This window comes from Ammodytes marinus (genome assembly GCF_949987685.1).
Source record: "Ammodytes marinus genome assembly, contig: scaffold_32, whole genome shotgun sequence".
Lineage (NCBI taxonomy): Eukaryota > Metazoa > Chordata > Actinopteri > Uranoscopiformes > Ammodytidae > Ammodytes > Ammodytes marinus.
In genome coordinates, this window is record NW_027648335.1 from 285,405 (window position 1) to 309,031 (window position 23,627).

Consider the following 23,627-nt stretch of genomic DNA (forward strand, 5'->3'; position numbering starts at 1 on the left):
GGAACCAGACAAGACTTCATGGTGTTCACGCCTCAGAAACATCTACACACACGATCAGCTGGACACGCAGGTAACACACACACATGCAGAGACATGCAGGTAACACACACACACACACACAGAGAAGCACACAGATACACAAAGACATGTAGAGAGAGAGAGACACACACACACGCTCGCACCAACACGCATGCAGAGACACGCGCAGACAGACACACACACATGCACAGACATGTAGAGAGACACACACACACAGGCAGAGATACACGCACGCAGAGACACACTCACTCACACACACACACAGGGGGTGTGGCCCGTCTAACAGGTTCTTTTATTACAAAGAATCAACTGTAACGGTTGGGTCTGGAGGACACAGGCGTGGAGACAGTATAAGCAAAAGAAGATTTATTTGAGGAGAACCCAGCAGGGTGTTAGGACCGTGATCCGGGGAGGGAGACTGGCTGGCATGGGGGTCCAGGGAGAGAGCACCGGGGCAAGTCCAGGGGGCTGAGTGGAAGCAGGCTAGAGCAGGCAGGCAGGAGGGGTCCGGGGGGTGGTGCTGGTGAGCGAGGGCTGGAGCTGGTGGCTGGAGTCAGGCCGGGAGAACTGTGGCAGAGAAACAGGGGTTAACCAGGAAGAAATGCAAAAAGGCGAAGCTGAAAACAGGTGAGCAAGAGAGAGAACTGACTGTGTGAAAACAGAGGCTACAATCTGGCAGTGTCTGGAAGGTAGGGCCGGGTATATGTAGAGCAGTAGATGATGATTGAAGGCAGCTGTGAATGTTGGTAATTGACTCCAGCACACCTGGCTCCACCCCTACAATTAGACCAGCACAGAGACAAGGGTGAAAGAGAAAACACACACAAGGCCAAGGGGCCCAAGCGGGGTCATGACATCAACTTGAAACTTTACACTTTCTGCTCAACAAAAAACATAGAAAAACAACTGCACAATGTTGGTCGTGGTGTAGAGGTTATAGCCCCCCCCCCCCCCCCTCCACTCCATAGAGTCTGTCCTCTTCACAGCAGACCCGGGTTAGAATCCAGCCCGGGTCATTCTCTGCATGTCATTCCCCTCTCTGTCCGTCTGTCTGTCTGTCTGTCTGTCTGTCCTCTTCACAGCAGACCCGGGTTAGAATCCAGCCCGGGTCATTCTCTGCATGTCATTCCCCTCTCTGTCCGTCTGTCTGTCTGTCTGTCTGTCTGTCCTCTTCACAGCAGACCCGGGTTAGAATCCAGCCCGGGTCGTTCTCTGCATGTCATTCCCCTCTCTGACACATTTCATCTCTGTCTCTCTCTACACACTGTCTAATAAAGCGAAATATCCCAAAAGATTATCTTCAAAAAAAAAACTGTCAAGGTTAATAATAATAACAATAATCTGATGATAAAATAATAAATAATCATAAATAAATATTTATATATATGTTATAAGGTAGTTAAACTATGTGATGATGTCATTCCAGATCTGCCCTGTGATTGGCTGACGCTGCCCTGGTCTGTGGAGCAGAAACTGAAGCAGGAATGGAGCCGACAGCAGGAGAGACTGAGGAGGGAGGAGCTAGAGAGGAAATACACACGGGTCAAATTCACAGGTAGGTGTGTGTGTGTGTGTGGGGGTGGAGGGGATGTGTGTGTGTGTGTGTGTGTGTGTGTGTGTGTGTGTGTGTGTGTGTGTGTGTGTGTGTGTGTGTGTGTGTGTGTGTGTGTGTGTGTGTGTGAGGGGGGGGGGTGGATACAGACAGGTCAAGTTCACAGGTAGGTGTGTGTGTGTGTGTGTGTGTTTGTCAAATTCACAGGTACAAGTTTAACTGATTTGGTGCTATTTCTAACTATATGCAAAAGTAGCTTAAACTACAATATGAGGGTAATCTTTTTTAATGCTCTTTTTTTAGATATATCAGTTATTAATATATAGATATGTGTGTCTCTCTCCCTCTCTCCCCCCCTCTCTGTCTCTCACTCTCTCTCTCTCCCCCCTCTCTCTCTCTCCCTGTCCCTCGCCCTCTCTCTCCCTCTCTCTCTGTCTCTCTCTCTCCCCCCCTCTCTCTCTCTCTCCCCCCTCTCCCTCCCCCCACTCTCTCTCTCTCTCTCCCTCTCTCCCTCCCCCCCTCTCTGTCTCTCTCTCCCCCCCTCCCTCCCCCTCTCTCCCTCCCTCTCTCTCTCCTTCTCTCTCTCCCTCCCTCCCTCTCTCTCTCTCCTCCCCCTCCCTCCCCCTCTCTCCCTCCCCCCCCTCTCTCTCCCCCCCCTCCCTCTCTCTCTCTCCCCCCCCTCCCAGAGTTAACAGTAGACCTGCTCCACTCCTTCTCTAACTGCTCTGGTTTGGATCTGATCTTCGGTTTGAACGCGTTGCTACGTACGGAAGCTAACAGTTGGAACAGCAGCAACGCTCTGTCTCTGATGCAATACTGTGACTCACGGGGATATAACATGGACTGGGAGCTAGGGAACGGTAAGTGTGTGTCTGTCTGTGTGTCTGTCTGTCTGTGTGTCTGTCTGTCTGTCTGTCTGTCTGTCTGTCTGTCTGTCTGTCTGTCTGTCTGTCTGTCTGTCTGTCTATATTCTTCTGTTGGGGACTCAACTTAAAACGTTGCACCTTTCTCAACAAAAAACGTAGAAACAGCGCAATAGGAGGTCGTTCGTGGTGTAGTGGTTAAATTATTATTATTAAATTATTTTGTCTTTTGTTTTTGTGTTCACTTTTCCAGTTGTTTGTTTGTGTTCTTTGAAAAAAAAATTCAAAAATAAAGTATAGTATAAAGTATACCCCAAAATGTAAAAATTAAGAGTAAAGTCTTTGCACACCGGGCGCGTTTTATTCGTGCGATTAATCCGTTAATTACCGAACGTATACAGAGTCAATAGAAGCTTCCACACCAGCGCCGTCATTTCGCATCGCGGATTTGCGTTTTTAATTTTTTCGAACTGAGTTTGATTTTTCTGGGACGTCGCTTCTTAAAGTGAGACGCGACAAAATTCACATTTCAAAACATTCGCTTTTACGTGGCGTCTACTCACGTCGCGCCCGGTGTGCAAAGGCCTTAAAGCCGATTTGTTGTCTATTTGTGTTCAAAATATATTTTAAAAAAATGCCCAAAAATTTAAAATAAAATAAACTGTGTGTGTGTGTGTGTGTGTGTGTGTGTGTGTGTGTGTGTGTGTGTGTGTGTGTGTGTGTGTGTGTGTGTGTGTGTGTGTGTGTGTGTGTGTGTGTGTGTGTGTGTGTGTGTGTGTGTGTGTGTGTGTGTGTGTGTGTGTGTGTGTGTGTGTGTGTGTGTGTGTGTGTGTGTGTGTGTGTGTGTGTGTGTGTTCAGAGCCGAACAGCTATGAGAAGAAGGCGGGTGTGCGTGTGTCGGGGTTCCAGCTCGGTCTGGACTTCTCTCGTCTCAGAGCGATGATGTCACAGACTCACCGTTACCATCGCGCCGGGCTGTACGGGCCAGACGTGGGTCAACCAAGAGACCACAGGGCAGATATACTGGACGGGTGAGGGGAATATTTTTATTTTATTTTATTTTATTTTATTTTATTTTATTTTATTTTATTTTATTTTATTTTATTTTATTTTATTTTATTTTATTTTATTTTATTTTATTTTATTTTTTATTTTTATTTATTTATTTATTTTTTTACTGGACGGGTCAGGACAATATTTATTTATTCTTTAAATTATTATTCTTTTCAATTATTATTTTTTTTACTTATCTGGTAATGGAGATCTGTTTTATTAATGTGGGCGATTTTTGACTTTTTACTGCATATATTTTTTTTTTTTTTTATTATTATTATATTTTTTCACTGAGTAATGCAGTTGAGTTTTTTTTTTCTTTTTCAGCTTTTCATAAAGTTTATTTTTTTTAATGTGTGTGTGTCTGTCTGTGTATCTGTCTGTCTGTCTGTCTGTCTGTCTATGTGTGTCTGTCTGTTTGTGTGTGGTAGTTTTCTGCAGAGCGGAGCTGAAGCTGTGGATGCTATCACCTGGCACCAGTGAGTTTCTATCTAACCTTTTTCATGCCCCTGTAGAGCACTTTGAGTCTCTGTCTTTGCCTGTGTGTGTGTGTGTGTGTGTGTGTGTGTGTGTGTGTGTGTGTGTGTGTGTGTGTGTGTGTGTGTGTGTGTGTGTGTGTGTGTGTGTGTGTGTGTGTGTGTGTGTGTGTGTGTGTCTCTGTCTGCGTGTGTGTGTGTGTGTCTCTCTCTCTCTGTCTGCGTGTGTGTGTGTGTGTCTCTCTCTCTCTGTCTGCGTGTGTGTGTGTGTGTGTCTCTCTCTCTCTGTCTGCGTGTGTGTGTGTGTGTGTCTGTGTGTCATGCCCCTGTAGAGAACTTTGAGTGGCCTGAATGTCTGAACTGTGCTATAGAAATAAACCTACCTTGCCTTTGATTTATAATCTATTAAACATTAAATACACACACACACGAGATCATTGAGCTGTATCAACTATATACACGTCGTATCACAGGTTCCAATCTTTATTAATAATTAACCTTAAATCAACAACATGTTATATTCTCCGTCCACTCGTGTTGCCTTTTATTATTTGATATGAAAATTATAATAAATGAGGAAAATATGTCCTTTTTATTGGTCTAAAATTACATTAAATTCATCTTGATATGTTAACACCCACTTATATTATATATATATTTTCGTATCACAGGTTCCAATCTTTATTAATAATTAACCTTAAATCAACAACATGTTATATATATTCTCCGTCCATTCCTGCTTTGCTGAAACATTTCATGGGCTCTTCTTGGGATTTTTCTGAGCTCCTGCATCAGTGTCAGGGTGAGGGGGGGAGGTGGGGGGACACCAGTTTGTAAACGCTGCCATACTGAGAAATACAGAGAGAGTTTACCATATTGTTGTATCGTTATTTAACCTGGACAATTATTATTATTTTTATTTTTTTAAGATATTTTTTGGGCATGTTTTTGCTTTATTTGATAGTGCAGAGAGACAGAGGTGAAATGAGGCAGAGAGGGGAGTGACATGCAGAGAACGACCGCGGGTGGGAATCGAACCCGGGTCTGCTGCTGGGCCCGGCCCGGGAGGGGGACGCCCTACCAACTGAGCTAAGGGCGCCCCCAACCTGGACAATTATAATAAAAGTGGCAAAATATTATACATAATTAAATCAATACATTTTGATATGTTAATGCATTTATGTTTTTTTTTTCACACAATCGTCAAGATAATCAGCCTTCCAAGAAAAGGGGAAAACGTTCTCCACAGAACAGTCTGTTTGTGGATGTGCTAGGCATCCTTAGCTCTGGGTCGCTGTGTCTATGCGTGCCGCCATCTTTCCTCTATTTTCCGAATCAGTGTTAGTGTTACCGGCAATACAAGCACAAATACAATCTATGAAAATAGGGTTTAATCAGTTAAGTCTGAAATAGTTAGTGGGAGCTAGAAAGCGAACGCACCTACTCCATGCTCTGCAACCCGGATGTCCGTGCCGCCATCTTTCAAGGAACAGAAATTGTGTTAAATAATTAATTAATAAAAAGAAGAAAAAAAAGTTTAATTATTTTTTTCCTCCCGTTCCTCAGTTACTATGTGAACGGCAGAGACACTTCTCTGGAGGATTTTCTGGATCCTGAAGTTCTGGATTCTCTCGCCGTAAAGACCAACGAAGTCATGGAGGTAAAGAATGATAAATATAATAATAATAATAATAATAATAATATAATAATAATAATAATAATAATAATAATAATAATAATAATAATAATAATAATAATAATAATAATAATAATAAGTTTACTAATGTATTTTAAATTGATATAAATCTGAAATGGTATTTAAATGCAGATAGATAGCAAGTCCCAAACACAGAATCCCGACCCTGGTCTGATGTTGTGAAATGATTTTAATTGTTTTATACACAGAGTATATATGTACTTCTTTAATATCCATAAACAGCTTAAATAAACAATGGACAATAGACAAATTAACCCTGACTTAATGTCACTTTACACGTATCCACCGCTTTTATCTTGTTTATTTTTTGCATGCATATAATCCCGTCCCTAGTGTGATGTTGTTAGTTATAGGGCCGGTTTCGCAGACATGGATTAAGCCTAGTTCTGGACTAAATTGTACTTTCAATGGACAATCTCCATTCAAAATTCCATTTAGACCAGGACTAAGCTTAATCCATGTCTGTGAAACTGGCCCTTAATGTTTTTATACAGATTATATATGTATTGTCACGTTATCCTACACGATGATGCCTCCGGGGCATTAACTGTGGTGTTTTGAGATACGCACTTCGAAAAGTAGTTTTCTTGCATCCAAAAAGTATTTATTGTCGAACAAAAAGGTTTCAAAAAATGTGTACAAAAGGTTTCCAAAATAACAAATAAATATAAACTAAACGAAAAAGCTTAGGTTGCTGGCGAAAACAAACATTAAACTTCAAGTGGCTTAAAGTGTGCAAAAATTATGTTCAACCACAGTTCCTACTCATGTCATGACTTGGCTGGACTCCCAGGCTACCATTCTACAGTGCAATTAACAGGTGGCCCAAACCACGCCCCCTGCCATCTAATAACTCAATTACCCCAAATAAACAGTCAACAATTCATACACTAATTTAACTTAAGAATGGCTGTAACATGTATTTATCTTTTCCTGCCTCAGAAAGTGTCCCTTCATGCCCCTGGTAAAGCCGTTTGGTTGGGAGAGACCAGCTCTGCTTACGGAGGAGGAGCGGCCGGGCTGTCGGACACATTCGTAGCAGGATTCATGTGAGTGGAGAAAGGAAATTTTATTAATTTAATTTATTTTAATTTATTTATTTTATTTTTTTAAGATGGAGTTACTTTATCATGGAAAATGGAATTCATTTGACTTTTTATTTAAAAAAAATTTTAATACTTGATTTAATTTATTTTTTTAAACACAAAACACACACATCTGAAAAAGTGAACACACAAACAAAAGACAAAATAAAATAAACAGCTAACTTGGAGTACTCTACTTAACTTCACTCTCTCTCAATGTCTGTCTGCCTGTCTGTGTCTCTCTCTCTCTCTCTCACTCACTCACTCACTCTCTCACTCACTCACTCACTCACTCACACTCACTCACTCACTCACTCACTCACTCACTCACTCACTCACTCACTCACTCACTCACTCACTCACTCACTCACTCACTCACTCACTCACTCACTCACTCACTCACTCACTCACTCACTCACTCACTCACTCACTCACTCACTCACTCACTCCCAGGTGGCTGGATAAGCTGGGTCTTGCAGCTCGACTCGGGCTAGACGTCGTGATGCGACAGGTGTTCGTTGGTTCCGGGTTTTATCATCTGGTCGATCAAAACATGGATCCACTTCCCGTAAGAACATTTATATTTTCAAAGATAATTTTTGGGCCATTTTTTACTTTATTAGACAGTGGTGTAGAGACAGAGATGTAGAGGCTCTAACCACTATACCATCAGCGGTCAGCAAAACAGAACATTCCTCTTACTTGCTAATGAAAGATTTGAGTGCCGTCTTCCAATTCGTTAAGGGTCGAGGCCAAAGCAGTCTCAAACTCACACAACATATCCGCAGCCATCTCTGTTTACTATCACGGCTTCGACGGCGCATGATGCACGTCACTGTCGTCATCCGGTTACGTCCTCCCCAGAGCCCCATACATAGGGCTCTGTCTGTCTGTCTGTCTGTCTGTCTGTCTGCATACATAGGGCTCTGGCCCGCTCATATCAGATAGAACCACTTGAAACGTAGCTCAGAATTTTCCAACATATTTAATGAGCTTCAATGGAGAGTGTCCAGACCAACAGCGGCAGGTCTGGATTTCCAGGCTACAAAATGAGTGTAATAATGATATGATTGGATGAAGTCATGTCTCCACTCTTTCCTTTGGTCTATTATCCCCACTTTCTTTCTGTTGTATTTCTTATGCATTGTCAACAGTGGCGTGCACAGACATTGTGGGGGGCAAGTGCTCATTGCAATTCAAAAGGGCACAATATAGTCTATCCATGAATGACCAAATCATTTTAAGGGTACTTGTACCAAATCCCCCCTGGCCATAATGACTTTTAATACCCGGCCACACATAGAATGTTTCTCAAAGGAATTTGGGAGACTGTGTTTGGGACCCTGGACCTTTTAGAGTAAAATTCATCAATCAGATGCACTTTGAGAAGAAAGCTAAATCACCTGTGTCAATGTGGGCTATTTAGTACTATTTTCTGGAATAATTTGGAGACACAGAATTACCAAAAAGCAGAAAGAAAGAATGTACATGTTTGAAAAAGAAACAGTCAGTTTCGGATTTTTTAAAATAATCCCTTATCCCGAATTCTCTCTTTGAAGTCTTCGTTAGGCCCCTGATCTCCGTACTAATAATATCCTATTAAGGTAAATACAAGATTACTGCAAGTCTTGTAACATAGAAATAACTTATGGTTGGGACAAAATAATATAATTAGCTTATATAGCTTCATGACTGATTCAGTACCACCAACCCACTTTGTGTAGTTAAAATAAAAGGTGTGGACAGCTTTTAAGATATTTCAATAACATTTGAGGAACAGTTCAACATTAAAATCTGAGCTTTAAAAGGCCCTGAACAGTTAACATGACTCTGGTCTTGACTCTGACCTTTCATCTTCATCTTCCTCCTTGCTGCTGGTGGATGCTTTCATCCAGGAGAGCAGAGAGCTGCTCCCCTGGGCTGCCTGCTGTAGCTCCCTTTCTTTTTCCTTTTTAACCACTCCTTTCTAGGCATTATACTGTGATTTGTAAATAAAAAGAGACCAACCATATGAATAAGACTGCTTGGTTACATTACAACCAGGCACAAGGCTACTTTTTCTGCAGGCAATTGGGAATTGCCTGTTTGTCATTTAGCAAATAAATTACTGCAAGTGTTAATTATATAACCTAAAGTAAACCTAAACAACACTAAATATTCAGCATACTGATCGATTCACATGCTGTACCAATAACAAACTCCGCCGACATTAACAAACTCCGCCGACATTAGTTGTATTCATCACGTCATATCAATATTTTCTTTGGGGCTAGCTTGTAAAGCAGGACAGTCGGCTAATTTATGCTCAGCTGTGTGGCGCTGCATGATAGAGGCTACTTTATAACAGAGACAAATAAATGCAAGTTATAGCTTGGCAACTGAGGCCTAGGGGGCAAACAATACACTCTTGACTCCATTCATGTATGTGTTACCTCGCTGGTGGGGCAGGGCAGGCCGGGGGGTGTGTGTGCAGCGCGCTGCTGCGGCAACGCGCCTCCGTTTGTGTCCACTCTGCACGTTTACGTTGACAAAGGAAGTGTGTGCGGAGGAGGAGGAGGGGGGGGGGCATATTTATTGGGGCATTATTGTCAAACGTTTTTAATCGTTGAGCATTTATAGATGTCGGCATGGGCCACATACACTGTAAAAAAAAATTAAAAAACGAACTTTCAGATTTTTTTTTTTTCCCAAAAGGGCACTTGCTTGGGCCAGGGGATGTAACAAGGTTTATGCTAATCTTGGCCATAGTTTTCCTAATATGTTTGTTCGTCCCTGAAGACAATAAGGTCCGGCTGCGGCCTGTAGCCACACACGCTCTCTCCACCCACATGCACTCTCCACCCACCTAAAACCTGCGCTCTAAGCCCCCCCAAACAAATCAGTGGTTCAGCTTGTAGGTTTGATATGGATAAATTCCGAATTAAATAAAGGATATATACAACATTCTATGCTCACGTAACACCCACCTGCAACGCCACCTCAATTTATTAGCTAGAGAGCTAGAAGCACCGTATTGAAAAAACCATAATAACCAAATGGATGACTTCAGAAATAAATGGGCTACATAAAAAAGGATATACAATATTCTATATAAATGCACATTGTGGAGAGTAAGACTGTAAATATAACCAATTATCTGCCATATAATAATACAAATAGAGCCAGAATATTATTATTTTTTGATAAAATGACATTAGGAATTGAAAAAAGCAGTAGGTCAGCATAGATAACATCAGTTTGCTGCTCAGCTTCTACTTTATTGTGACGTACAGCAGAGAATGATTCACAAAAAATCACAAGAGATGAGCTGATATTCTGCTGTACGTTTGTCCTGGAGAATTAGTGCACAGGACGGATCATCATGCTGATGGTCTTCAGGGAGTAGTCATGACCCTTCCATTGGTGCCAAGCCACTCCAACAGCAAAGAGAGTCCCATCAGCCCCCCAGCGGTAGACCCCGTTTGGATTTGCATAGTGACATGTCTTGTACCAAAACGCTCCCAGGTATGTTTTGGCACAATTTCCTGACCAGGGGTCCTGGTCTTTGTCGAAGGTGGTGAACTTCATTCCATTGATATAACTCAGGGCGTCTCCTAGAGAAACACAATATGAAGCAGCGTGTTTAATCTTCAATTTAAAAGTAATACTTCTGACACCACTGAGACTATTACTTAGACTAATGTGATGAGCCATTTTCTGCAACATTTCTGACACCAGTGTGTGACATAGTTTAAAGGCTCTGTCTGGGACTGCAGAGTAGAGATCGATAGATAACGACTGGGTCAATATGTGGATCATGCAGATTTAAAGTATTTTGTGCCTGCCAGAAGGCCATCCCATATTACTATTGCTCATACTTCAGGATTATTCTTATTCTTCCGTAAATGTAGTAACTGCTACTCCTCCTGAACCCATGGACGTAGAAATGCAAAAAAACAGAATGTGTCCCCAGTAGGGGTGTAAATCTCTGCTTTCATCACGATGCGATATTACATCGATTCATTAGACAACGATATGATATTTGCCGATATCTAAAATCTACTGCGATACAATTTCGATTCAGGGGCCTGTGATCGATATGAGACGATGTTATCTCCCATTTAACACAAGATGGCCTATGTCGTTATCTAAAAATAGCCTACATGTTGATAATATAATAGCCTTCTTAATCGTTTGTATAATTTATCCATTTTTATGCATTCTGAACACTAAAGATCTTGAAATTATCAGGATAAACAACAAATTTAAGCTGCTACCTCGGCCATTTCCCTCTTTTTGATGACATTTTATTTAATGTAAAGGGGACTTCCTTATAACATACCTCTATATATGTAAAATACACCTAAAAAAACATTATCTTGAATTATTTCATTGAAAGATTATTAGGCATCTCAGATTAAAGAGTAAACAATGCTTGGAGTGACATTTGAGTAGTTTTGGGCCGTGTGGGGTTTCAGGGCACAGATTGGTGGATTCCTCGCTAGCTTAGCTCATTAGCCTAATGGAGCTATCTACTTTAGCTGAGGCTGCGGTAGCTCGTAAATTCACCCCGAGGAGAGGGTGACCGCCCCGGGGAGCGCAGGAGCTTCTCACCGCTGAGAGAGCAGCCGAGCCGTGCATTCTTGGAACTTTACACTGCCAGCCGGGCAGCACTGTGCTGGACAGCTCGCTGGGATAACAGCCCAAATGCCCCGCTTGGCTGCTAACCCACGCGAGCCTGTCGAGCGCTGCCCGGGTAACGTCAGTTCGACTGCTCTGTCAGCGGGGGGGATATATGATCCTCTCCCCATGGTGCAAACACCGACAGGTCTGTTACCGATGGATTTTAGTGTCCGAAACTTTGATAATGATGATACACAAGCGAGAAAAGTGTCACAAACACCCGAGCATTGACATTGTCAAAATAAAAGCATATAGGCCTACTAGGCTACATCGATTTTAACCGATGTTTGGACGTTGCATCGATGCAGTTTTATCATTCGCAAATCAATCGATGGATCATTCCAGCCCTAGTCCCCAGTGCACAGGTCCATATGGTGGCACTGTTATTCAGCCTCAAATTTAGCAAAGTTTGAGAGGCCCCGTGAATCCGATTAGAAATTTCTCACACTCGAGCTCAATGTGCTTTACAAAAAAGCCTCTTTGGCCATGGACGCACAACATGATGTATTTTACCTAATTTGCAGGAACTGAAATAATGTCATGTGACATTTACTTCATGCATTTTGAACATATCATCATCAAATGTGGTTGCAGCCTTAGGGGGCGTGTCCACCAAAAGGCAAATGACATCCACATGTGTATTGTTTTTTTAGTGACGTAGTTTAAAGGCTCTGTCTGTGACTGCAGAGTAGAGATCAACAGATATCTGATATTAGCTTGTTCATATTACGATTGGTTGAATATGTTGATCATGCAGATTTAACTTATTCATCACCAAACTTGGTTCTCATCTTGAGAGCGAGTGTGGCATTAGCTTCACCAAAGCATTTTGTGCCCGACCAGGAGGGGGGCGGGAAACCCTGGGCTAGCTGTAAGCAACAAGCAGAAGGCACATTCAGAATTTCCAAATTAATTTTCTAGTTCAAGCACAGATGCTCACCTGCTCCTCCATCGGTGAATCCAGACACACGCAGAGTGTATCCATCACGCTCCCCTTCAACGCTGAACGAGGAGTAACGAGCGAACGCTTTGTTCCCCTCAAAGTCCTCCATGTCGACCAGAAGCTCATAGTTAAGTGAACGAGTCAACTGGTGGATGTTCTCCAGACCTGAACACACACACACAAATGTTCCCCATTTTGACATTTTGTTTAGAACTGTACATTCTTAATTTAAATATTCTTTGAAAAATATCCCTAAAGGCCCTTTTCCACCGCCGCGCGGCAACGCCGCCGCCTCCATTCATTTCAATGAGGGAAGGGCGGCTGAGGGAAGGCGGCAAGGGAGGCGGTTCAGCCGCGGCGGTTGGACCAGGAAGCGGTTGCCGCCCCACGTGAACGCGCGCAGATTCTCCCCAACCGCTCAGCTTTCCCCGTGTTGAAACCTTCAGCGGCAGCCGCCCGGCGGCAAGGCGGGAGTACAAGGCATCGTTGCAAACGGAGTACAGACATAAACAACACGGATCTACCATGTTTTAAGTCAATGTTAAAGTGTCTGTCGTTTAAAAAAGATTGGATATATATTCGACGTTGAACACAAACATGTGGAACCAGTGATTGAAGACGATTTTCTAGGGGAAATATTTTTTAGACGGAACTGTATTTTCTCTCTGTACTTTTATTCTTCATACAAGCTCATATAGAGAGACTATACCATCGTTATACGAGAGAGAAAGAGAGAAATAAGTGTGGTGGACTTCTGGTCGGGCTATATCAACGATACGATCACCGAAGCATCTCGCTGTCATGGCCGCCGAGGCAGCAGCCGCTTCTAAAAACGCCGGGCTCACCGGTGGAGTCCTCCGGCAAGGAGGCGGTTGAGAGGGCGGTTGCCGCGCGGCGGTGGGAAAGGCCCTTAAGGCTAAACAGGAGTTATTGTTCTCTTGTAGAGCGGTGACCATAGATAATATATAAAATGGATGAAGCATCCGGGCTGACCTCAGTTAATTCAACTGCATCCAATCGTCCTGGACTATGCACGTCGCCATCTTGTCAGTTTTTTACTCCGCCTCATTTCCTCTTACCGAAAAAGGGCATTGATGTGACGTCGGGGGGAGGGAGATATGCCCATCTAGCTGACGTATACCTCCGAGGCGAAGTGAGGGTCGGCGGGCGGCTAGTTGTCACTCAAGAGGCCTCGCCCCTATTTATTCGTACATTTTAACCTCCAACAGTTTAAAAACTAGCGTAATCCAAAATAATTCACCCCCTCTGTCATGGAGATTTGACCTAAACATACAGACTGTAATGTTTTTTGGACCAGGCTTTAAATAGGTTTAATAATGCTGTGAAAACGGCCTGTTTAACATGGGACTCGATGAGAAATTGCTCTGTTTTGGTACCACGTCTTAGTGGCCACTCTATGAACTAACATTTTTGTCACTTCCGCATTGGATGCTGGTAGAACTCGCTGTGGTTGGGGCTTGGCGCTGACGCGGTTTTTCTATGAATGGATCATTGTTTTGTTTCTCTTTTGCACATACACACAGGTGACTCAATAACCGCTCCTACCAGTATCTTGGCATGCTTGCTACTATATCTTGGTTTCACCACCATATCTTGTTGCGCCTGTGAGCTAGTCAACAATGCTTGATTTTAAAATACTAAATCTGTTTTGCAAATAGCTTATAAAAACTTACTTCATATAATTAATTTGTTGGAGCGCAAAGCAGAAACAGAGTTTAATGTTCGGACTGTATGAACAGTGAGATTCATTGAGTCAATTGACTGTTGGTTTGGTTAAATTTCTCACCGAGCCAGTACTCCCCAGCAGCGTTCCCAAAGCCCATCTTGTATTGATCCCAGGGCCTGTAGAAGTTCACTGTGCCATCCATCCTCCTCTGGATCACCTGGGGAAAAGAGTGAGGGGTTCACCAGCTGAACACAAGATATCGGTCAGCTCGGGTTTTCATGCTGTACAGTTTCAGATCAGTTTGATAGAATGAAACAAAAAACTTGAAAATAAATGAATATTAAAGGCAAACTTGACAGCAGTTTAGCCGTAAAGAGTAACAAAAGTCCGAGCCCAGATGAGAACAACCTGTGTCTACTGCAGAGTCAATTGACCCTGGTCTAAATGCTGGGTGAAACCATTCCCATTGGAATAGGGGGGTCTTTAAACGGGGGGGAGGGGTAGTAAAGTAGCTTCGCACCGTGACTTGAGCCCCGTGCTGTTATCGGTTGAGGGTAAAACACGCCTCCACCTGCTCAATTGGTTGACGCACAGAAACATCGGAGCAAAATAAACCAAAGCAAAACCAAAAACAGTAAGATGGGGGGGACTGCAGATAATCACACCACCTCACATACGTGATCATTGAGAGGGATTATTAGTAGTTACTTTGATGGCTTATAAATGCTGGCGAGTGTCCCTTTAATTTGCATTGATGAGACAAACTCACCGTCCAGCTCCCTCCAGCTGACTCCATGTCACAGTACACCTGCAAACAAACACAGTCATCACAAAACAGTCAATTCAAGTTGGACGCTCGTTGTGTAGTGGTTAGAATCCAGCCCGGGTCGTTCTCTGCATGTCATTCCCCTGACCACCCCATTTCATCTCTGTCTCTCTGCACTATCTATAAAACCTTTTAAAAAAATCAATCAGCACATTCAAACATGCTGTAAGCGTTACTTTAAATAGTGTTGCTGCTACAATAACAACATCTTTAGAAACTAAAGGTGAATGTGTGTTCACTAGAGGATGAAGTTTACCTGTACAGCAGATGTGGATCCAATGGGATAGATGGTGTACACTCCACTGGGGCTGCTATTGTTTAGGCGGTGGATGACACTGCAGTCGAGCGGCTGGAAGAGCTCAGTGCAGCTGCTCAACACTGGAGCCATGAGGAGGAGGGCTAACACCAGCTGGAACAGAGCAGAAGTTGAGATGGAGAAAGATTTGAAGCTTCTCTACTGTGCTAACATTACGGCCTGGTGGTTTTATTGGTTTTTAGGGACTCGTGCGAACAGAATAAATGTTTAATTGTCCCCCTACTTTACCGTTAATTTAATCTAATTTAATTCTGTGACGTCAACCACCTTTGGAACGCCCTCCCACCGGACAGCCGTACTTCTGCGTCTAATTGTTGTTTATCACCCACTTCATCCCAATAATGTAAATTTGTATTTTTAAATTAAATTAATTATGATTTATTAACATATCATAACATAAGTAGACCCGTTAGCATACAGAGCTAACACAGAAACTTGTGAAGCTACAATTTTACCTTCATCGTCAGAGATCTGCTGAAGTTACTGGTTTAAAATCCTGATGTCAGTCCGTCTGGATCGCTGATGGATGGGCTGTTTTTATATCCTAAAAATGAATTCAAAATGTAGTTTTTAAATTCATGAAATATGTGAAACTGGACAGTTCTGCTTCTTCACTATATAATCCCAAAATACAACATCAGACAAACCAAAGAAAACACAAAACTGCATCGGAACTGATAATCAGTTATGTAAAAAAAAATGTCGAGTTAAAAAAAATACAGAGTGTAATAAGATATAGAAGAGATAGCTATTTAGCCCTGCAGCTACGAGCCAAGCTACAGTGCTTGGCAATAAGCTGACAAACAACATAACTCCATTTGTCAAATAAAGAACCAGTCAAAAAACAGAAGGGAAGAAACAACGGCATGTGACATGGTGATGTGTTCAAGTGCTGCTGGTTAAAATGAGAATTTGGCAGAGGTAATTTCATCAAGATGGGTTCAATGTGATCTTGTAAAATGTAGTTTTAGGCGAGAAACTAAAATAAAAAGGCTCCAGCTGCTGTTGAAGTAGGTTATTAAAAAGAAGAAAAAATAAATAAAAAGGCCACACAATGGTTTTACAGTGTACCAGGGTAAACATCTAGGACAATTTAAAGGTTTCAAAAATGTGATAGCGCCCAACCATATAACGTAGTCTAGTTTTCTAAATTATTCAACAATATTGACTGTAATATTGTTGATCAATAAATAGTTCATAACCTTTGTCTAATGTGTTACTGACCCCGCCCATCATATGCCGCGCGCACTGTAAATATTGCAGTTCATCAAATCAAACTTTATTTATAGAGTACTTTTCATACAGTAAATGTAACACAAAGTGCTTAAAACAACCCCCACCCCCCTCCCACGACACACCCCGATATATTCATACACGCAAAAACAATCATTAGAAACAATACATAAAAGATAATAGAAAATAAAAGCAGACTACGTATATAAATAAAATAGGCTATAAGAGATAAAAACAGTAGGTTGTTTAATCTAAAAGATAAAACAAATAAGTTCTGTGATTAAAAAGCCTAAAGACTAAAAAGGAAGGTTTTGAGTTTGCCCTTAAAGGTATCAACCCTTTCTGCGGCCCTCAGGTCACCAGGTGTTCCACAGACGTGGAGCGTAGTGAAAAAAGGATGCCGCACCGTGAGTTTTGGTAAAAACTTTTGGGATAATTAAAAGACCACTGCCACAAGACCTGAGGGTACGAGAGGGTTCATATGATAAAGCCAATCTGATGAATAACGAGGACTAAGACCATGAAGTGCTTTATACACCGATAAAAGGATCTTAAAATAAACAACGTTATGTGTTAAACACATAACGAAGCGCACTGCTTTGACTCCACTCGGTACCTGCACATCATGTCTGCAGCCCTGCACTCCTGCAGCAGTAAAGATTCACTAAGTCTGTCCTGCTGCAGCGGCTGCAAAGAGAGAAACACTGTCTACCTCCTTTAAGACAAAGTTTAATTTCCACCGAAAATCTTGTCTGCAGAAATGATCAGGTTGTCGACAACTCGTAGCGAGAGTAAATTGTACTTTTCACAGCTTGTAACTGGTTTGCAGTATACAATACATATTAGTTCAACATGATCAAACTTAGAGTGTATAGTTGAAGGCTTACCTTTCTGAAGTCACCTGCAGGTCAGACTGAGAGACTCTGTGGCGTTGTCTCATGAGTTCACTGCTTATATCTATAGGACTGTGATGTCACACCAGTCCGACCAATAACACAACAGCCTGGGGCACAGGTGAAGTGTGGAATCTTTTCCCCCACACTAGTACAACGAGTTTGTGTTATTGGTTGAGTTTCAACTGAACGTGTCAAACTGGAAATGTGTTGTGACACTAGGACATTTTAGTATTTCTTACCCAGAATAGATTGATCTCATAACATCTGTTGCGTACTTCTTCCCCCTGACATTTGGATCTCACGACATTCAGAGATTTGCTCATACCTGAGGAGCGAGAGCGTGTCAGTCTGACTAAGGGCCTGCAGGCAGGGCCACACATAAGGGGTAGTAAGTGGGAAAGCTTTCTAGGGCCAGGCCACTTGGGGGGCCCATGGTCTTTGGAAGCCAAGAACCTACCTAGATAACCTTTATTTTTAGATTTTTAGATATTTATGTCAATATCTATTCAGAGTTGGGTGTTTACACAGAGCCGTGGCTCCGCTTACGGCCATTTAAAAAGCAGTAGAAAAGCAGAAAGTATAGACTATAACTTCTAAAGGCTTTGACATAAGTCTTCAGGTTGACCCGGCCAGCCAGGTCTGACCAGTTTTTCACAAACCTGGCCAATTGACCAACCAGCCGGGTCTACCACAATGAAGCTGACGAGCAGCATCATCCTGTTTTAATCATTGTAACCACCAAGATCCTGCTTTCTGTATTGTTTCTAAAAATTTAAAATTTAAATAGACCTAAAAAGTTCTTAATGCAAAGAAAGATACAAGGCACAAAGAAGTTGGGAATAACTGAAGGAACAGATTTGTGTTCAAAGTTTAAGAACTTTTTTGTAATGATTTCAGTAATTTTGCAGTGAGAGCAGAATGAACTAAGCCTAAATGTTGCAACCAAACATAGGCCAACTCTATAGTTTTGAGGGGCAGGTTGGTTTGGTTATTCATGTAGAGAACCGCCTTTTTTTCTTTTTTGTGTGAAGAATTTGTTGATGATGTTGATGTTGCAAGTCCCTGGTTGATAAGATAATTATTCTCTTTAAAAATACCTGTATGTGTTTATTGAGGGATGAGCGCACTCACACACATTGATAGGAATAAAGCTTGGGTAACTTTGGAGCTAATTGTGTGGGCAGGCCTGCACACATGCCGTGTTTAGTTCGTTGAAACAAACTCAGATGCACTTCTGCCTTCGGTGTGCATCTTTCAGACAGGTGTGAATACAGCAATCGCACTCGGGGGCGGACCAAACAAGCGCTCCGAGACCCAGCTGAAGAGGTGGTCTCGAAGCGCTTCAAAACGCACTCTGCTGCAGTTCGTTTGTGGTGTGAATTTGTCCGGACTCGATCCGACCCAATTGCAGGAAGCATTGTGCCTTTTATTTTTTAAATTTTTTAAAGCTGGGGTATGTGATTTCTGATTGGTCAAAGTTAACATGAGCTGTACACTTTGACCAATCAGAGCGAGGCTCCGATTCTCTGTTCTTATTGGCTGTTGGGAATGTCCATTCACTTTGGCACTACTTTGTTGGCGTAGAGCGTGTCAGGGAGGGACCATAGGGGAGGGACCAAAGAGAACAAGTGGAGCGGTTGAGGTATTTGGATTCGAATCTCTATCCCAACTGCAATTTTCTCCCCAAATCCTCCACCCCAGCTTTAAGAGGAAGACATTTCTCTAAGAGGACGTATGACAGAGTGGATGTTAAACCTTACACACACAGTATTAGAAGTAGAGTGTATAGGTAGCATCTAGAAGGCAGCATTAGACACACACACAGTATTAGAGCATGGTGCCGAGCTTCTGGCCTTTCCTCACTGAGCCAGAGATTATAAAACATTAATTATAAAGATATCATGGCAATTTGTTAATCATAAAAATATTTAGGGACAGAATCAATCATTGTTCTTTATGCTGGGCATGATGAAGATTGCATGAAATACGATGCCATTTTAGGGATATTTTATATTTAACAGTTATTGTCAATATAGTTTTTCAGATTTTGATCGTATGTCATGTGTCTCCCTTCTAGGATTACTGTCTACTTACTTATTTTCAACCAGATTTTTGTGAAAGCGTATTGAGACACCCAAATTTGAGACATTGAAAATTTCCTTTTTCATGTTAACTTTGACAGACCTTTTTAAAAACTAGCCCAATGTACTTCATCATAAATATTAGCTGGTAAACATGGTGCAGCATGTGTTTGGTGTATTATTTCACACTGTCATGTGTCTCTCTTTAGGATTACTGGCTGTCCGTTCTCTATAAGAAACTTGTTGGTCCGGAGGTTTTAAAAGTTGAAGCGTTTTCTGACTTTTCTCGCAGTAAAAGACTGAGGCTGTATCTGCACTGCACCAACAAACACAGGTAATATGCTTCACACTCACTCACTCACTCACTCACTCACTCACTCACTCACTCACTCACTCACTCACTCACTCACTCACTCACTCACTCACTCACTCACTCACTCACTCTCCCTCCCTCCCTTTCACTCACTCACTCACTCACTCTCCCGCCCTCTCTCTCTCTCCCTCTCTCTCTTGTCTCTCTCTCACTCTCTCCCTCTCTCTCTCTCTTACAAACATCTTCAGTAAGTTTTATCTGTAAAATTGTGTTCTAACTGTGTGTGTCTATATAATTCGTCTGTCTGTCTGTCTGTCTGTCTGTCTGTCTGTCTGTCTCTCTGTCTGTCTATCTGTCTGTCTGTCTGTCTGTCTGTCTGTCTGTCTGTCTGTCTGTCTGTCTGTCTGTCTGTCTGTCTGTCTGTCTGTCTGTCTGTCTGTCTGTGTTAATAGCAGTTCTTACAGCAGTGGAGCGGTCACATTGATTTCTCTGAACCTGAGTCAGAGTCCAACCCGGGTCCTCGTCCCTAAATCCGTCGGCTCCGACACAGTGACAGAGTTTGTTCTTCAATCTGACCAACCGGGAGAGGAAGGGCTGTACTCCAGGTGTGTGTGTGTGTGTACCTCTCTGTTGGTGTGTGTGTGAGTGTCTATTTGTGTGTGTGTGAGATGCTCTGAATGAATTAATGTGTGTGTGTGTGTGTGTGTGTGTGTGTGTGTGTGTGTGTGTGTGTGTGTGTGTGTGTGTGTGTGTGTGTGTGTGTGTGTGTGTGTGTGTGTGTGTGTGTGTGTGTGTGTGTGTGTGTGTGTGTGTGTGTGTGTGTGTGTGTGTGTGTGTGTGTGTCTGTCTCTGGGAGTGAGTTTTTGTATGTGTGTGTGTGTGTTAGAGAGAGAGTGAGTGTCTCTCTGTTGGTTTGTGATTGCTGTGTCTGTGTGTGCGTGTCCCTCTGAGTGAGTGTGTCCCTGTGTGTGAGTGTCTATTTGTGTGTGTGTGAGATGCTTTGAATGTGTGTGTCTGTGTGTGTGTGTGTGTGTGTGTGTGTGTGTGGGTCCCTGTGTGTATGCTTGTGTGAGTGTCTGTGAGATGCTCTGTGTGTCTCTGAGTGTGAGTTTTTCTGTCAGTTTCCCTGTGTGTGTGTGTGTGTGTGTGTGTGTGTGTGAGAGAGTTTCTGTATGCTTCCTGTGTGTGTGTGTGTGTGTGTGTGTGTGTGTGAGTGTCTCTGTGTGTGTGAGTGTGAGTCTGTGTGTGTGAGTGTCCCTCTGAGTGAGTGTGTGTGAGTGTCTGTATGCTTCCTGTGTGTGTGTGTGTGTGCCTCTGAGTGAGTGTGTGTGAGTGTCTGTATGCTTCCTGTGTGTGTGTGTGTGTGTGTGTGTGTGTGTGTGTGTGTGTGTGTGTGTGTGCGTGCGTGCCTCTGAGTGTGTGTGTGTGTGATGTTAAAACAGGTCCAGGTGCACGTACATAATAAACCTATTTATAACAGAATCTGCTAGTGTCACATGAGCTGAACACGTTTTATCACTTACCGATAATGTGAAGCACCGGCACAGTTTAAAACAAGCAGAGTGGGGGTGTAGTGGATAGAGCGCGTACCATATTGGCTCCGGCCTTCGTTGCAGTGGTCGCGGGTTCAAATCTGACCCGTGGACCTTTACTGCAAGTCATCCCCCCCCCCCCTCTCTCTCTCTCTCTCTCTCTCTCTCTCTCTCCCCCTCTCTCTCTCTCTCTCTCTGTGTCTCTCTCTCTCTCTGTCTCCCCATTTCAACTCTGTACTGTCTAATAAAGCTTGAAAATGCCCCTAAAAAAACCAAGTAGAGTTTAGTTTCCTTTACGACAAAGACCAGTCTTATTGTAAGTCTAATTTTAAAAGCGTTTCAATGTAGTAAATGGCTGTTTAAATATATGTATACAAAATGAATTGACACTTGTTTACCCACAGATTCACTAGGGGAAAAAAATGAATTTACAAGAAAAAATTCTAAAACTTACAACGAACCAAACAAACATAAATTGACATAGAATATTTAAAAAAATATAAAAAGGAAAAATTTGAAATTATCTGAACAAAACTGTGTGTGTGTGGGGGGGGGGGGGGGGGTGTCTGTGTGTGTGTGTGTGTGGGGGGGGGGGTGTCTCTGTGTGTGTGTGTGTGGGTGGGTGGGAGGTATACGTTTGTTTTATGCCTTAAAGAATAGGTTTAAATAATGATAAAGTTAAAATAACTCTTCTGTGTTTTTCCTTCAGATCTGTGAAACTGAACGGAGTGGTTTTAAAGATGGTGGACGATGAAACTCTTCCAGACTTTAAAGGCCGATCTCTCCCTCCGTCTGCTCACCTGCAGATTCCTGCGTTCTCATTGGCTTTCCACGTGTTTACAGAAGCTAAGGCTGCGGCCTGTGTATGACATCTGTGATGAGAGAAATGCGTTCCGAATCGCATACTCTTTCTTTTTTCTATTCTACATACTACATCCGACGATAAAAAAAATCTAGTTAGGATGCAGTAGGCATGCTATTGGGACATACTTTTACTCTTTTATTTCATCATAACATTGCGCCTTGATCTTGCCTCTTGCTTTTATATCCGTCTCATCCCCGTTTGTTTTCATATGGAGGCTTCGTCGATGTGACGTCACTTCACGTGCGCAATGGATTGTGGGTCAGAATCGCCCAAATAGGATGCAGTTTTCAACACTAACAATCTTGGCTGCATGAAGTAGGACATCCGGGTACTTCTAACCATCCTAAATCTGGCCACAAGAATCGGGACATCCTAAATCTTTTTTCTACATAGTATATCGTAGAAAGTATGCGATTCGGAACGCAGGGATACATTCACCCTGCGTTCCAATACCAATACTTCCCTACTATTTATTTAGTATGCCAGAAAAAGATTTAGGATGTCCCAATACATGCACGTCAATTGTAGTATGCTGAAAATACCTAGATGCCCCCACTCACTCCAATAGCATTTTGGAGTACTCGTCTTTATTCTTGACATTTCTCGACATAATGAAAAAAATCCCTGCGTTCCAAATCACATACTTTTTCTTTTTACTACACTAACACTACATACTAAAGTACAAAAGAGTTTTAGGGCTATGGGAGAGAAAAAAAAATCAGATAAGGACGTTTTTTTTTATGTCGAAATGTCAAGAATAAAGATGAATACTCCAAAATGCTATTGGAGTTAGTGGGGCATCTGGGTATTTTCAGCATACTACAATTAACCTGCATGTATTGGGACATCCTGAATCTTTTTCTGGCATACTAAATAGTAGGGAAGTAGGGGATTGGAACGCAGGGACAGTGTGATGCATACTACTTTACTGAAATATAAAATTCCTGTTTGGATATTTCAGTATAGTATATTATGCAAGAGAAATACAATGTGCTATATCTATCATCACATATGTATTTCTCATTACACCTCTGACCTCTCATACTCACTGGCATCACTACTGAACACTGAATGGACAAACTGGATGGATTTTTGTCTTTTTTTTTGTAATTTTCATACGAATACGAATGCTGGAGTTTCATATTTATATAAACGATATATAAAAGATTGTGTTCTGTGTTTTTCTAATTCCATTTCACAAAGGAGGTGTAACTTTCTACGCAAACCAATTGTGGTGAATGTAAACTGTAAAGGCATATTAATACATAAATAAATGTTCAAAAAGAAAAAAAATAGCACATATTTACGGGGAAAAAACTCTGATGTACAATTTTAGAAATGGTTCAGGTTTTCTTGTGCAACAAAAATGACATAAGTATGTTTTTCCTCTTAATTTAAGACTTAAATCTCAGAATTCATATAGACTGTACAACATATCAGGTGTGGCTTATTCCAAGAATAAGGTCATTCTTGGAAAAGAGATTTTAA

General features: G+C 42.1%; 2 protein-coding genes across 3 annotated transcripts in view; one reads left to right on the forward strand and one right to left on the reverse strand.

Moving 5' to 3' along the window:
- The window catches only part of LOC307270706 (heparanase-like), a 24,559-nt gene extending 1,362 nt beyond the window's left edge, over window positions 1-23,197 (forward strand). Inside the window, exons 2-12 of one of the 2 annotated variants that reach the window (XM_080054592.1) lie at window positions 1-70; window positions 1,466-1,594; window positions 2,278-2,451; window positions 3,314-3,485; window positions 3,939-3,986; window positions 5,550-5,643; window positions 6,643-6,749; window positions 7,239-7,353; window positions 19,639-19,763; window positions 20,195-20,347; window positions 21,984-23,197. The exon at window positions 1-70 is cut by the window's left edge and continues 58 nt beyond it. In XM_080054592.1, the coding sequence (XP_079910718.1) occupies window positions 1-70; window positions 1,466-1,594; window positions 2,278-2,451; window positions 3,314-3,485; window positions 3,939-3,986; window positions 5,550-5,643; window positions 6,643-6,749; window positions 7,239-7,353; window positions 19,639-19,763; window positions 20,195-20,347; window positions 21,984-22,143 (1,347 nt within the window). In that variant the 3' untranslated portion in view covers window positions 22,144-23,197. The remainder of the gene's footprint in view (window positions 71-1,465; window positions 1,595-2,277; window positions 2,452-3,313; window positions 3,486-3,938; window positions 3,987-5,549; window positions 5,644-6,642; window positions 6,750-7,238; window positions 7,354-19,638; window positions 19,764-20,194; window positions 20,348-21,983) is intronic. The other variant, XM_080054593.1, reaches the window with a different exon arrangement.
- Window positions 10,125-15,680, reverse strand: LOC307270725 (microfibril-associated glycoprotein 4-like; the record flags this gene model as incomplete). The annotated part of the gene is made up of 6 exons (XM_080054609.1): window positions 10,125-10,378; window positions 12,388-12,555; window positions 14,198-14,294; window positions 14,847-14,885; window positions 15,160-15,312; window positions 15,675-15,680. 6 exons carry the CDS (start codon window positions 15,678-15,680, stop codon window positions 10,125-10,127), a joined length of 717 nt encoding a protein of 238 aa, XP_079910735.1.
- Window positions 23,198-23,627: the final 430 nt, after the last annotated feature.